The following is a 15,301-nucleotide window of genomic DNA, read 5'->3' on the forward strand; positions in this document are numbered from 1 at the left end:
CAGAAAAATTAAGATTTTTACTGCTCTGGAATTCCAATCAATCATTTAATTTTAGTCTAATTAAAAGGTTAAATTAGTTAAGGGTTCTAATTTCAGAGTTCTACCCTAGCTTCCTCTCTGTAGTCTTATGATGAAGTAATAAAAACACATGCAAGAATGGTCAAGAGTTTCAACAACTTAACCAACATTTTCAAGAAGAGCTATTTTGGCATTAAAGTCATAACCATTACTGCGTCGGCTGTAATATTTCATAGAATCACAGAATCATTCAGATTGGACAAGACCCTTAGGATCATGGAGTCCAAGCCTATCAAAAACTTCACGTGCCTACTGCACTCCCTGCAGACTATGGTCACTCTTCGAAGAGCCACTTATCTTCCTGTATTCAGATGAGGGATATCACTTTAATAAGTGTATAACCATTATTTGAGGGCTGTATTTTAATACTTATTTGAAAGCTGGTTTTGGGGGTTGGTTTTAATTTCATATGACTGGCAAGGCTTCACAAAGTCAGAGGATGCATCAGCCTGACATTCTTAGGGGAAGACACAAGTACAAGTCTGCCTTTGAAACAACTCATTTCTGCGAACAGATTGTCCTTTCCCTAAAACTCTCGTTTCCCAGCTTGGTGTTCTGCCAACCAGTTTTTTTGCTCGTCTTGGTCAAATACAATATGCCACGGGAAACACAGCTATTTGGAAACACGAGTTAAGTGTCACATGTCCCTCTGCTCTATTCTTCAAGTACTCGCTACCTTGCTGCCAAGATATCTAAATTAGCGTACTCCAAACCAGTCCCAAGAGAGTACAGACAGGGACTGGGAATGAAAGCTGCTGGTAAGACAAGCCACTCACGCAAGACGACCAGCGCATATACCAGCTCCAGGCTTATTACAGCAGCTTTACTGAGTTACATCTTTCCACAGATCAGAACACGCCGAGTGCATGCCACAGACTAAGGGGATATGCCGTCATGAATGAATAATCATTAGCCCAATAAATTCAGACTGGGCAACGGTGGACAAAGTTTGTCAAGTACAAGGTGAGAAATGTTCACGTTACCTAAAGACAGGAGGGGGGACAGGTATAAGACCCTTTGGTTGGATAAATGCCTAAATCCCACGTGCTACGCTGTGCTATACAATGAGCACTGCAGCAGCAAAACTGCAACCTTTTGGGAGCTGATCACATATACAGATTAAAAATTTAAGTTCCTTTCCCACCTTACCTGTCACTTAAGACAACCCCTTCTGCTTCTGGTGGAGCTATTGACAGCTGGAACGGAGTGTTGAAGTAATGCTGCTGCTCATCAGATCGATGTACTACTTCTCCTCCTCTGACTACCAAAAATCCAGAATCTCCCAAGTTGGCTGTATGTAAACGATGACTTGTTCTGTCCAGAACTACTATACAAGCAGTACTGCTTCCTGGAAAAGGAATACGGTAACTGGAGTTAGCCTTAGAGAAATTGCTTGCTCTTCCATCCATTTGATTCATAGTCAATTTTTCAAAGCTTACAAATCAGAGGAAGTGGAAATAGTAACACCAAAATTAATATACACTGAAGGTAGCAAAATGCTAGAAACTTTGCAACACAAACTATGATTTTTGTACAGAACTCACTTTTCCTGCTTTGATTTTGGTAAACACATTATGCTGACAAATACCTGTTTTGTTCCACTTTATTTACAGTTTTCCATCCCACCGTATGTCAGCACATTCTGCTATAGGACTGGATTTACAGAAGTCACATAAAATACTGAAATTCCAAAATCATTGAGATAATAGAATTCTAGTAGCATCCATACAATGCTAGGTGCTCTCCACACAGTTTCACTCATCAGCTGTAAATAAACCATGTTAAGTAAAGAACTGCTTGCAATTAAGTATTAGGTAATATTGCATTACTCTCGTCAGAGCATTAGAACGCTTTTCTTTATCATATGGCTCTGTAGAGCTATCTTTCTATTTTAAAAAGTAATAATCCTGTCCCATCTTCAGGATACTAACTTCACAAGTTTAAAGAAAACATGTTTCAGAGACAAATACTATTCCAAGTTAAAGACAGACAGAACAGAAACATATCTACTTGTGAACCATGCTCAGAACTATCCCAGCTGTGCTTGAGGGCACTTAGGCATTCTTGATTCACTCGCTAAGCAGTAGCCACCAACTGTGCTTGGTTGCAAGCCACAAAAATAACTGTCCTGCAAAGATACCCACCCACAGACTAAGCCCCTCACAGCAAACGGCAATCACTTCGTTCCTGCGAATAGGACAGCACATCAGGAACTTTCATTGCTGAAGAGGGTGAAATACAGCTAAAGCATTTCTTCCTGCCTCTAACGTTAAGTCCCTATATCACTGGCTGGTGAACAACCTTTATCTCCTATCCTAAGGTTCTTCCAGTAGGAGCTTCCAAGCACAGCTACATGTTGGACAGACCACAAGCTTGCAAAAGCTAAGCTTACAGTCAGGCCTGCTGGTGCAGAAGTCCAGCTGGCTCTAGGCATCACCTATTCCAGATGCTTCCCCTTCCCAATATAGGGAGTTCCCTGCAATACGCTTGTACTGAATTTGTCCTCTAGTGGATCTACAGGACCTTCTCCACTCTTACTGTATGGTAAGTCAAAGCAGTATCTTCGGAAAAAAATCAGATTTTATATGTGACAGCATCCAAGATAGTTCTGCAATACAAGAATAGTGTTTAAATAAATGGGACAGTTTCCTCCCATTTCAGTTTTGCTCCAAAACACTTGCTAGATGCAATTGTGATGAACCAAGTATCAAGACCTGAAGCACAACAGCTGGGAAAACTTATTGCCTAATGAATCCTCCTTAATGAAGTCCTCTCCCTTCACTTTATTTTAAATAAACTCCAAATGCTCACTGCTGTGGTAATTCCAGGGGTTTATTTCTACTTCTAAAAACACTGTTCTCTGTTGAAGGAGAAACACTAAGGATCATTAGTTTCAAATTCTAACTCTATTAGCAGAGTGTAACTAGGAGGCCATGTGTGGAATGCAGATCTTGTGACTCAGCATATGCTGCTTTTCAGAATTCAAAAGGTCAAGCCACGCAGGGCTGCCTGTGTCTACAAAGCTGTTGTGAGAGCTCTCACCAGTGGCCCACTTTGTAGATCACTTACAGCTACATCTGCTTTGCACAAATAAGCACTATTAAACATGCAAAATCCTAATGTAATTAACGGCCACTGCTATTTTAGTGATACTTAAGGTCACGTCTGAGGTTCAAACCTATTCTTTCAGCATATAATGCAAGAACATCTGTTCCAAAGCTCAGCAGACAAGTTAAATATAGCTTACACAGCACTCTTCTGGCATAGAAGTTTAAGGTCAGGTGAGAAGCATGCATAGCATGCAGGGTAACACTTTCTTGGTGCATAAGAGGTCACATGCCCTTTAAAAAAGTACTCTGCTTTCAAGGTTGTCAGCTGAGGCCAAGCATTGCCTCTCGTATCTGCTCACCACTCCCAGGGCAGCTGGATGCCCTGTCTAAAATCAAGTTTGACACAAGATATGCTAAGCATCTACTTTAGTTTCCTTTAAAAAAAAAAAAAAATCTGCAATGACACACACACACACCCTGCCCAATAATTATAAAAATAATATAAGGTACCAGTGATAGTATGATACAAACTACTTCAATCAACCAATTAGGTTAAAGTTCATTGGACATAAAAGGCAAGAGGAGCAGTAAGGGATGGAACGAGCAGAACTGCATCCAGCTATCGTCAGAAAATGTTTTTGCTCACATAGCTTAAGCAAAAAGCCACAATCAGCCATTAGGAGTTTCCATCAGAGAACAGTTATTTATACATGTGTCACAGAGCATGAGCACACATGCCATAGCGTGTTCTACTGCAGAACTCATTTTGCAAATTCTTTGCAAGCACTGGTAAATTACCACCCTTCACACATAAAGGCTGTTTGCCTTTTATTTTGTTATATACATATATGTGTACACACACACACTCACTCAAACACACACAATAAGGATGCTACCAAGACAACTACATTTCTATGGGGTTTTGGTTAATTAAGAGAAGATAACCGCCTGCAAATTTGTTGTAGAAGCTGGCAATAGATTTAAGCAACCTTGGCTAAGTATATGTCTAGGTAACAGACAACACAGACCCAGTCTATACATTTTTGCTCTCTTACCAAGCAAAGGTACTTTGTTCTGCAGCAGCTCACAATAACCTGCGGTGAGAATCCCAACAGGATTACTTGGTACAAACCGTCCTTCTTTTACTAAACGTTCACATGTTCGCATTAGAGTCCCTGAGAACTGAGAAGGGTCAACCCCATAGTCTCTCCAGCCACCTACACCATCTGCTACCCCTAGAAGAAAACAGAAAACAAGAGTTATACGAACAGAAATGGTTTCCAAAACAAGGGGGTTTATTTTTGACATCACTTAAAAGATATTCAGCAACTAAAAAGTAGGATATAGCATCTGCTTGAAAAGCATTTTTGATTAAGGAAAAAAAAAAATCTAAGCATTTGTAAGGTAACTTCTGACATCAGCTCCTGAATGAATCTCTAAGTATAATCTGAATTTCTGAAAAGAGGGTAAAAGTCTACTACCGAGGACTCTGTGAGGAGGACAACTTCACTAGAGAACAAGAAAGGGGGGATTTGAGGGAGAAAGGGGTTCAACCACATTAACCTTTGATTGGCCCATTAAAAAGGAAGAATTTTTATTATTTTTAAATACGATGGCTGTTAAGATTTTAACTAGTATAGAAATTACAAAGAAACTCTTCCCACTATTCAGTGGCCAAAGTCTTCTTTCTCAAGCTCCCTGCTCATATTAAGGCTAACACTTTCTATCTGATAATATAAGTTTTAAAATGAAAATTTAGTTTCTACAGAAAGTGTGTTCAAAAAAAAACATGTAACCAACACAATGCTGGGGCCTACCCCTTCCAAGGGCTGTGGCTTACAGCTGCAGCCAAGCAAGAGAATGAAACCTGATGACAATCCAGTCAATTTTCAGTCATTCAAAACAACCTAGATACAAGAAAACCAGACCAGGTCCACCAAAGCTTGGGAAGCTTCTGAGCAACCATAGAGGCAAACAGCAAAGATGCACATAGAAAAGGGAGGTGGTTAGAGGGAGACGGGCAGCCAAAGCAATACTCTGCCAGCCATCTGGCTGAAGTGTTTTGAACTTCCTCACCTGGCCTCAACGATAGAAGTAAAATACTGTCTGAAGGTATTGTTTACCAGATAAAACTATTTCTACTTGGAAATTGTTCCAAAAATCTTTTTGATCCTCAGCATGTGAGGGACTAACCATTTCAAGCACAAGCTTCTGTAACATAATAAAGCTAAAACAACATTCGTGATAAAAGCACAACGAGCCAATTTCACGAGCCCAGACTGTGCTGAAGAACAGCAGTCTCCTTGGAAAAATTGCCACTTAGCAAACGCACAAAAATTTGACTGAGAAGGTAAGTTTGCCTCATCTACAAATGCCCTTCACATCAGACACCATCTGAAACTGAGACGGAAGGTTTAGAGCCGACCTTGGCACGAACTATAATCTGACAGGAGGTTATAGCCAGATTCTGAGCAGCCTATCAACATTAATCAGATTTCTCCCAAAAATAGTGCACAACCTTTTAGACACCTGCTTTGTCCCTTTGCTTTCTTAGAAGAAAGTTAGAGAAATGCAGATCCTCGTATCCCCCTCTTCACACCAGACCTTGGGAAGAAGCTACTGCAAAAGCAACCCTGGCATTCTCAGAAACCCCTTTTCTGGTTTCTTCAAGAGCAAACTAATCCTCTCTTTACAGGTCACGCAACTCCAGGTTAATATTGGATTAACCCTTTGCTTTCCGCTGCCAGGCAGGCAAGTCTAGAATAAGAGATCATGGAAAAGTTCTAGATCTTGAACTTGAAACACAAACTAAGCTTCAGTTCAGATGATGGTTCTTGCTTTACATGATGTTACCAGGCAAGACTGTTTTTTCCCTTGAAGATGAGCACAATCCAGATGTACCTTTGCTAGCTGAATACAGCATTGCTTCACTGACAACAGGGTTAATGCAATGGAAACACAATGTTTGACAAGTACTGTCCAAAGATTTTGGCTCCCAAGGTGGTTACAAAACAAGCTCAGCAGAAGTTACAGAGTTCCCTCAAGCGACCAGTAAGCTGTTTTTGCACTAGTTTTCTTGGGAAATATTAAACAGAAACACTACAGCATTATCACTGGGTACAAGAAAGCCACCACAGCAAGCACCTGATAAGGTTAATTATCAAAACCTACTTCAATATTTAAAGCAAAAATAAAAGAGTATGCCACCTGATTTTTCTTCGCTCATTTCTTACTCCAGGCAGGAAATCTGAATCCGTGATCATGGCAGCACACTTCATACTCCATCTTGAGCCATGAAATGGCTTTGTCTGCCTTCCTGTCTGCTTTTTGCAAGCTATAAACAGCTTCAAGTACATTCTGCCAGTGCCTTCCAAAACAATCACACTCTAGACTGTCCACACATACACAGGTCCTCCACCTTAGCTTTGTACCAGACTTAAGAGAAGAGCTCGTCTGCTTAAGAATCAAGACAGCTGTACATTCCTTCTCCATCACTGGCACAGAAGCAAACAGGACCATCCCGTTCGTGAGCAGGCCCCGGCATTCACTTTCACTGCAACACCTCCATGACACCTCACCAGCTCATCAACCCGTGTGCCACTGCTCATATCTATTTCTTGTCCTTGCCCAAAATGGACAAAGTGGGTTTTTTTGCAAAGGTTTGTTGAGTTGGGGTTTTTTTCCCCTCCCCTCTCTTTTTCTTTCTTTTTTTTTTTTAAGCTGTATCTCTTAAAGATGATAGGTAAGTTCATTTAAGCTAAATGACCTTGTTAGCTCCCAAAGCATGGCTCACGGACACTGCCAGAGCAATCAAATGCTTCCTCCTGCTCCAGCATGCCAGGAATTACTGCAGCCACCCAGATCAATGGCAGCACCCAGGCAAAGCACATTCAAGAAGCTCTGTACTACACAGTGCCACCACCTAGGAAATATCCACATTTATTGTTTTTGTCTTAAAAGAGGATTTTTACATTCCCTAGGATCTTTAGCCATCCTGTTCTACCTTCGGCATGGTTTTAAAATAAAAACAGTATCTTTACATTCTACATTCTCAACAAAAACCAAACAGTTTTATGGGAAAGGAATATGTGACTTTTAAACAGACTGAATAAACCACTACTGAACCCGATGACATGTAAATGGGAACAAAGTTTAAGAAAACTTTGTGATGTTTGGCATACAGCAAACAAGGAGCAAAATGATTTGTGAGACATTTCAAACCCCAGAAGTAGCAAAACCTGAAAACTCAACTCATAAAAATGGACTAGGCTTTATGTAATAGCACATTTCCCCTTTGTCACTAAAGGAAAACTCAAAGGTACTGCTACTGGCAACATCACTGCCAAGGAATAATGCCAAGCTCTATTGATTTATATTATCTTTGTTGTCATCTAAGGCAAAAAAACCCGTGAATATTCAAAACAACTACTGTTTTAACAAGCAAAAAGATTACTCAGGTTTTCATTTTCTTACTTTTCACCGTAACACACTAAATATTGTCTTCCAGTATCCACCATTTAACTTAAAATAACCATCTTACAAAACAGGAATCACAGGGTATTTAAGACAAACTGCATGGCTCAGAAGAGTTGCTGAAATTGAACCGTACTCAATCGTTGATTTTTTTCCTAAGCTATTCAGTAAATGAGAAAATTTAATAGCAAGAACATTTCTTTGAATATTCCTTGTTCAAGCCTATGCAGAAATTACACAAATGTCCGCGTGACACTGTGAAATGCCTGCAGCTGGACGAACCACCACTGTAAATAAAGTAATTGAAAATTTCACAATAAATTACTTCAAAAGAATAATAGCTTCTCAAGTATTTAACCATATTACGGAGATCTTTCAGAATCTTTGAGAGTTAACAGTCCACTACATCGCCTTCTGCTGGAAAATACACAAATACTACTGCCAGATTAAATACTTGCTGCATGTGTCAGTCCAAAAACTGGCTCCTTCTAACTTCTTAGAAGATTCAGTGTATCAAGATGTCTCTGAGTGAGCTGTAAGGAAGTTTTAAGACAAAGCACGAGTGACTGATGGTGCAGCACTGAAACCGAGCAAGTGAAGATAGTGGCACTGAAACTTGTTAGAAGTTTATTGCAAAATTCTGAAAGCACCTGGGATAAAATGACAGTTGAAATGCAAATGCAAAGTTGTTCTGACTGTGAACACATAAGGTTAACTGCAGAAGCCCAGTTAACAGCCCACCAGTGCCAAGACTGGTAAATATGTGATTATCACCACACACTTTTGTAGGGCAGATCCAGATGTTTTACCTACTTCAGAGCAAACAGGAACTAAACAGGCTTAAAGTTCAGAACAAAACAACAGTATTAATCAAACGCTGTTTAAAATAAATAGTATTATGAGTGGAAGTTCTGACAAAATAACCTGCCCACGGTCAGAGCCCAAACGTATGACCCTGTCCCAAAAATCTCTTGAAAGATGGATACTTTCAAACGTTGTGTCAGCTGAGAACAATAATCACACACAGAAGCATTGGGCAGGCACGAGCGTGCCAGCAGGAATTGCTTTTGCATACGACCACAATTAACCTGCTGAGACATTCCACACATCCTACTGAACTTTCAATTTCTTTACCTGAAGTAGCAATGAATCACTGATAAAAGAACATCAAAAGGATGTATTTGCAACTGAATTTTTTTTTTGCATCAAATACAGAAGGCTACAATGGTAACAAAGAGCTATCAGTGGCATTACACGCGTTTGAAATACAGCACCTAGTATCCATCAACATACCAGAACTGAAATAAACTGATAAGATTTCTTGTTTTATCAGCAATGAGATAAATCACACACCTAGGTATGTTCTCCATCCAAAGCAAGTCACATGCTCAAAGCCAGCACTAACTCTTCCAGCAGCTTCACCGGCAGCGGGTACGGGATGACAACGGTATAACCAAATGGTGTCTATGCCCCCGCGCCCCAGGTTCTGGCAAAGAAATAGCCTTGTTAAATACAAATCTCTAAAGGCAGATTGTGTGTGACTGATGACTAGTTACAAAAGGAAAGGTTACTTACTCACACTGTGCATTTTAGAAGTTCAGAAGAAAACCTTAAACTACCCTTGCATGAAACAGAAAGGTACTGAAGAGTAACTGGCTAAGTGATTGTAAGGAACAAAAAGCAAGAGGCAAAGTGAGCGATGATGTCTTAAGAACAAACTGAAGGAGGAACAAGGAAGTCAAAACATTAAATTGTGCATCTATTTCCCAGAAAAAGCAGCACTTCCATCTTCCCCCCCCCCCCCCCAATACACTGTTGTTCCTGAAACAGGTTTTTACCACCAGGTAGATCTCTTACCCATTTTATTTAAGTATTTAAGCCTCAGAAATAGCTCAGTGGATTTGGGGAGCTACAGGAGAATGCTAAACTATCATTTATTTCTGCAAGTTTTGTAAAAACCTCCCCACATAGTTGTCACTATTTGATCTCTCAAGGTGTTGAGCAACCGAGGAACTTGTTTTCGTAGCTGGACTGCTACTGGTGGTTGGCACTTCAATGATGAAAAGGGGTAGGTACCGTGGGCAGACATCAGCCCAGCTGCACTGAAATTACTTACAGCCTGAAACATCTCAGGCTCACAACATTAATAGTGTGGATGAACCAAAGTAAACAGCGGGAGATTTCTGCAACATTTCATGCGACATAGGTATGATTACAGCCTCACCTACTGTATTGTGTTCAGCTTTGTTTATTTCCTTCTGTGATTTGACAGAACCTGCTTTTCGCTCAAGCCAAGATCTGCATGAGTGGAAAACTGTCCACTACCACCAAGTATCAACAGCACTCAAAATTAAAGTAAGTGTTGAACTGCAAATTCTGATCAGAATATGTAGCGTGCAATGCCCTTGCAGGAACTGTGGTAAAGAATAATAAGATTTAAGTTTCATTCTCAGAAAGGGAGCTACCACATTTCTAAGAGGTTACACTCAATGCTACTTCAGAACAGCTCTGCTGACATTGGGATTAGTTGTATTGACAAGACTGTCAGTGAACAGGATTGTTAATGTTTCTCAGTCTGTAGTTTCTCCACAAACAACAGTACTGATGCTCCCATGTTAAAAAGAAAATTTCATTTGGTCTATTACAAGCTAAGATACATACATGATTTTTTTTCTTAACTGCTTACTCCCTCTAACAGGTCCAGAGTTGCCCCAGTGGAGTAGGTGAAAGGCTACTCTGAAGCAAGCAAACAACTTGCTTCCTTCAGCGTGATCAATTGTGATAAGGCAGCAATCTCTTTAACAGGTATGATACCAAATAAACCACTTCACATAGTCTTAATTGACCTTCAGGCATCAAAGTAAGAATCCCTTCCTCCTCTACAGTTGCCAGAACAACCTTGACATTTCATCTGCAAATCCTTTTAGGTTTGGTAGCTTACTTCCCTTGATGACAGCGAGACTAACAATATTTCAGGGGCTTTGTCACTCTGGACTTCTACGTACCTCCTATGTAGGCTGCTGAGAAACAATTTTCAAATAAAGTGCAATTCCTTTCAGTCCCTGCTCCCCCCTACCCCCAGGGAGTTGGGAGGGGGATTAAAAAAAAATAATCAAGATTTGCAGCAGATAGAACAGTTGCCAAATTTTAAACTTTGCAGTGGACAAACAGTACCCTGCTGCCAGACAGTTTTTTCCTACTACTGCTGGGGGACAGAAATAGTTTGGAAGACTAGTCAAGTCACACTGGTTACACCCAAAGTTCTACCCAGCACAGACATTGTATAAGTGATGCTGTCACGGGATGCGCATTGGTTGCTGCAATGTTTCAATTATGAGTCACACAACAGCTTGGAAAATCCATAAAAAACTAGCAAAGACATCAGAAGCCTGATAAGGCAGAAAAAAAGCAAGAAAAGGCAGATCCTACCAAAAGAAAAAAAAAATCACTAGCATGAGACATCTCAATTTATAAACAAGCTTCAATGTTTACTTTTGTTAGATCAGTGCTTATGTAAATGTAAAAGTGTTTAAGTTGATTTTTAAGATTTGCGTTTTGCTCCCCATGCACTAAAAATTCTTGCATGCTAAGCAGGAAAAAACAAGTGTCAAGTTTCTGAAGAGTTTTGGGTTTTAGCTTTGAAAAAACAGTATTTCTGTCCTCAAAAGCTACACAGGCATGCCTTCAGATACAAAGTAGTACACAACATCTACCAAGTGTCAAGAAGATATTAGATTATTCTGAGGATCTGGACAACCAAGGCACTGACAGTGAACATACAGAAAGGTACAATATGGTACAAGCAGCCGCAAAAAGGAAACACAGGCCAGAATTATAAAGCTCCAGAGATTAGTATTAGTAGTAAAGCCATTTCCTTTTCCTCAGAGTGATCCCAAAGGAAACACTCTGGTTTCTCTCTGTGTTTAGGATGGGAAGAAAACATGCAAATTTAAAAGATGAATCCCTGGGGTTTTGTCTTATTTTTACTTTTGTCTGGGATGTAAGCACAGCAGTAACAGGCCTTGTCAAGCCTTTAATAATGAAGGGAGGACTGGAAATAACATGAATCCTCATAAGCATTCTGTTGATCTTACACTATGAAAGGATAAAGCACAGACTAGAAGACACTGTTAAATTTTAGCCGTTAGACTATACGGTATACATGTAACAAAAGCAGTGTTTAGCATTTTCGTATTTGCTATAAACATGCTGCCTAGTCAACTTTTGTTTGACCTAAGAAATGAATCCCCAAGCACTCATGCCAAATGGCTGGGAGTAGCTCTTTCACTGTTACACCACACCCATTTCCATCCCACACAGGCATGCTTTCCATATATTGGTTCTAGAAAAGACTGGCATGGAAGAATTTTCAATTAATGATCTGGCATGGCTTTGTCACTGATGACTACTAGGGCAGAGTAACTAAGTGATATGCTTTAAATCTACTGTTGTCTAAAAGCGCCCTTACTGCATGTTGTGTTCACTTTAGCTGAAACCACATGAGCCTCTTCACTACTAACTTAAAAATTAAGCTTGAACAGGAACAGCTCAGCTCAGCCAGTTTTGCTGAGGTGCAGAGCTGGGCAGGTATTGAGCTAGTACAAAACTTAAGAGGCTCTTTAAAAAAAAAAAATCATTCAGGAACCTCTGATTTGTGGTAAGAGCAGGAGCAACTGAGGGCTGGAAAACACCAGTGCTGAAACTTTCTGCAGCAGTGTAGAAGAGCTGGTTGAGAAACAGAGGGCAAAGAGATGATTGTAGTAGCAGAAACAAGGAAAAAACTGTGTCTGTAAACCTAAGAACACAGATGAAGAAAAAGCATGGAGTTAGACCACAACAAAACCCACCAAGAACGTCACTGTTTGCAGAACGTACAGTGATCTTGCTTTTTGGTATGTATATTAGAAAAGCAATGAAGAGCTAACACGAAAATAGCTTTACAGGGGGAAAAAAAAAAGCATCAACACCAACTGCTTTTCTATTTAAATTATTTTCTTCTTCGTACTTAAGACATCCTGATCTGAAGCCTTCTTTGCTGTCTGATCCTTAAGCAGAGTTATAATTCTGTTTGTTTTCAAGTTGCCATGAAAATTAATGCAAAGATCAACTTGGAAATGCAATTCGCTGTTGACTCCAGCAGGAAGACAAGCCAAGCTGTAAGTCCACAGATGGCAATTACCAAATACGGCCAAAAAACCCTAAACATGATCAAATGCGTCTAAATCTACCTGCCTCCCCATGCAAAGACTCCACCTATAAGTAAAGGAGATTCTGCATTTCTCTTATGGGCAAACACTGATTGCTCATTTTTTTATCAGTGCTGGCCTGGTACGAACTTTAAGAGGCAGCCAGCCTTAGTCACATGTTAAAGTAAGGTCGTCCAACAGCTAATTCTAACAGAAAAAAGTTTCTCTGGAACAGGCACAACAAAAAGGGTGCAGAGTATCTAAAACACATCGACCGATTTTCCACACCTTGAAAGCAGGAGCATCACCCTTAGAGTAACAGTTCCCTTGAGAATAATCAGCAATAACTGTTACCTAGCACCAAGCTACAGCTTCCCAAAAAACTATCTCAGCTATATTAAACGACAACCAAGTTACAATGACAGCACCGAGTTGTGAAGAATCACCAAGCACCGTCACACCGTGAGATACTGCAGTGCAATCCCACCAGCTTTAAAGTAAAAAAAAAAAAAAAGGGCAGGGGGAGGAAGCTTTTATTTTTTTTTTTTCCTTAAATGTCAAAGTTGTGGTGAAAATTTCCTTCTGTCAGCTGCTTGAAAACTAAGTTTTGCAGAGTGTCCGTCAGCCAAATTCAACCTCGACTACAGAGGAAAAAGGTCAGGCACTGTCAAAAGCAATGCTGCTCACAAACTGGAGATGCCATTGATTATCTATAATTATTCACTACTTCTAAAAATCTGAACACTTGAGGTTCATTTCGCACATGAATCCGCAGCAGAGAGCGTCACCAGGGTAGAACCAACCCTGAAATTGGAAGTTTGACATTTGAAACCGGCCTCAATGTCACTTTGCCTTTCACTTGACAAGGACACAGCACGCGCCGAGACCGGGAAGTGTCCCTTTCCATCACCTTTTTCTGTGGAAATGCAGCACACAGACAGGGGGCTCGGTTAGGTTTTAAAACGATGCAGAAAGCGACCTACAGGAGCCAGGCCTCGGGGGCACCCACAGGTGAGGCAGGGCTGGGCCCCGGCCCCCACACACCGCCCCAGCCCGGCGTAGCGGGGGGGGTGTCGTAGGGCAGCAAGGGGATTCCTTTGGAAAGGGAATAAAAGAAAATAAAGGGGGAGAGCCCTCGGAGCTGGCATTCACCGGCGGAACCGGCTCCTTTGTCTGCGGCCGCGAGCAGGGCCCCGGCAGCGCTCACTCACCCAGCACATCTGCCGACCGGTGCCGGGCCACGAAGCAGGCGTCGTCCCCATAGCACATGCCTTTCTTGAGGATGCCCTTGCGGAAATCTTTGCCGAAGCCACAGCTGGCTGTCACCAAGCTGTAGTCGCGGGAGTCCGTCTGCGAGAGGCCGCCCAGGACTGCCCGGGCCACCAGCCTGCCATAGGAGAGCACCGAGAACATGGCGTGGGGCGCCCAGCAGCCCAGCGCCAGGAACGCGGGGAGCCACCGGCGCAGCCGCCTCCTGACCTGCGAGCGCCCGCCGCAGGGCGCCAGCCTTCCCCTGCCCGCCGGCCGGCTCGCCTCAGCCCCAGCCCCGCCGGGCCGCGCTGCCCCTCCTCGGCCCGGCCCCTCGCCCTCCCGCCCCCCGCGGGGCCGCCTCGCCCCTCCGGGCCGGCTCCCGCCCTCGCCCCCCGCCGCCCGCGCTGCCCCTCACGCCCCGCGCGCCGGCCCCTCGCAGCCGGGCTCGTCCTTCCGCGCCACCCGCCCCCCCCCGAGGGGGGCTCCGCCGCCTCCCCGGCCGGCCGGCGCTGCCCCGCGCAGCTTCCGGACGCCCTGCCCGTCGCGCCGCGAGGTGGCCCGGTCAGAGCCGGCGGTGCCCGCTGCGCCGCCCCCGCACCCCTCCGGCCGCAGCCGCCATCTTGGCCGCGCGTGCTGAGGCCCCGGCGCTCGGCAAAGCGAGCGGAGCGGGCGGGCGGCGAGGTCAGCCCCGCCCCCGCCCCAGCGCGCCTGCGCGCACGCCGCCGCCCGCCCTCATTGGCTGGCCGCCGCCTCTCATTTGCATCTTGCGGGACAATAACAGCGGGCGGCTCCCGGCAGCCCCCGCGGCGGCGCGGCACGGCGGGGTCGGGGTTGGGCCCTCGTGTGCCCGCGCGGGGGGCACCGGCGCCACCGCCCCCCTCACCTCCAATTATCCCAATTACGCTTTCCACAGTGAGGCTGCGCCTAACCCAGATCCTTGCCCTCCACGCCCGCATCGGGCCGCATGTCTGGCGTGCTCCAAATAACTCAAAGGGACTCGGTGGCCGTTTGTACTTTCTGGCTATTAAGGACGGTTATGTGAGTCACACCACGCAAAAAAAAAAAAAAAAAAAAAAAAATTAACTCTTCCTGTTTTTCCCTGGCGGGGTGCAGCTAGGGATAGAGGTGGCTTGCTGTGGCACGTGATGTTTGTGTGGTTTCTGTGGGGATCCATGAAAGTGCAGAGCGTTCATCCATCCGTTTTGGGTAAGGGCCGTGAAATGCCAAACCAAACCCTCCCGAGAAGGCCACAGCGTGCAGTCA

General features: G+C 43.3%; 1 protein-coding gene across 2 annotated transcripts in view; it reads right to left on the bottom strand.

The window, feature by feature from the left end:
• Window positions 1–14,375, bottom strand: part of PPTC7 (protein phosphatase targeting COQ7) — a 23,329-nt gene extending 8,954 nt beyond the window's left edge. Inside the window, exons 1-4 of one of the 2 annotated variants that reach the window (XM_056326271.1) lie at window positions 13,999–14,189; window positions 8,955–9,087; window positions 4,184–4,363; window positions 1,228–1,426 (exon numbers count right to left, since the gene is read on the bottom strand). In XM_056326271.1, the coding sequence (XP_056182246.1) occupies window positions 1,228–1,426; window positions 4,184–4,363; window positions 8,955–9,087; window positions 13,999–14,049 (563 nt within the window). In that variant the 5' untranslated portion in view covers window positions 14,050–14,189. Of the gene's footprint in view, window positions 1–1,227; window positions 1,427–4,183; window positions 4,364–8,954; window positions 9,088–13,998 lie in introns of both variants that reach the window. The other variant, XM_056326270.1, reaches the window with a different exon arrangement.
• Between the last annotated feature and the right edge of the window lie 926 nt (window positions 14,376–15,301).

The sequence above is a fragment of the Falco biarmicus genome, chromosome 1 (assembly GCF_023638135.1).
Source record: "Falco biarmicus isolate bFalBia1 chromosome 1, bFalBia1.pri, whole genome shotgun sequence".
Taxonomy (NCBI): Eukaryota; Metazoa; Chordata; class Aves; order Falconiformes; family Falconidae; genus Falco; species Falco biarmicus.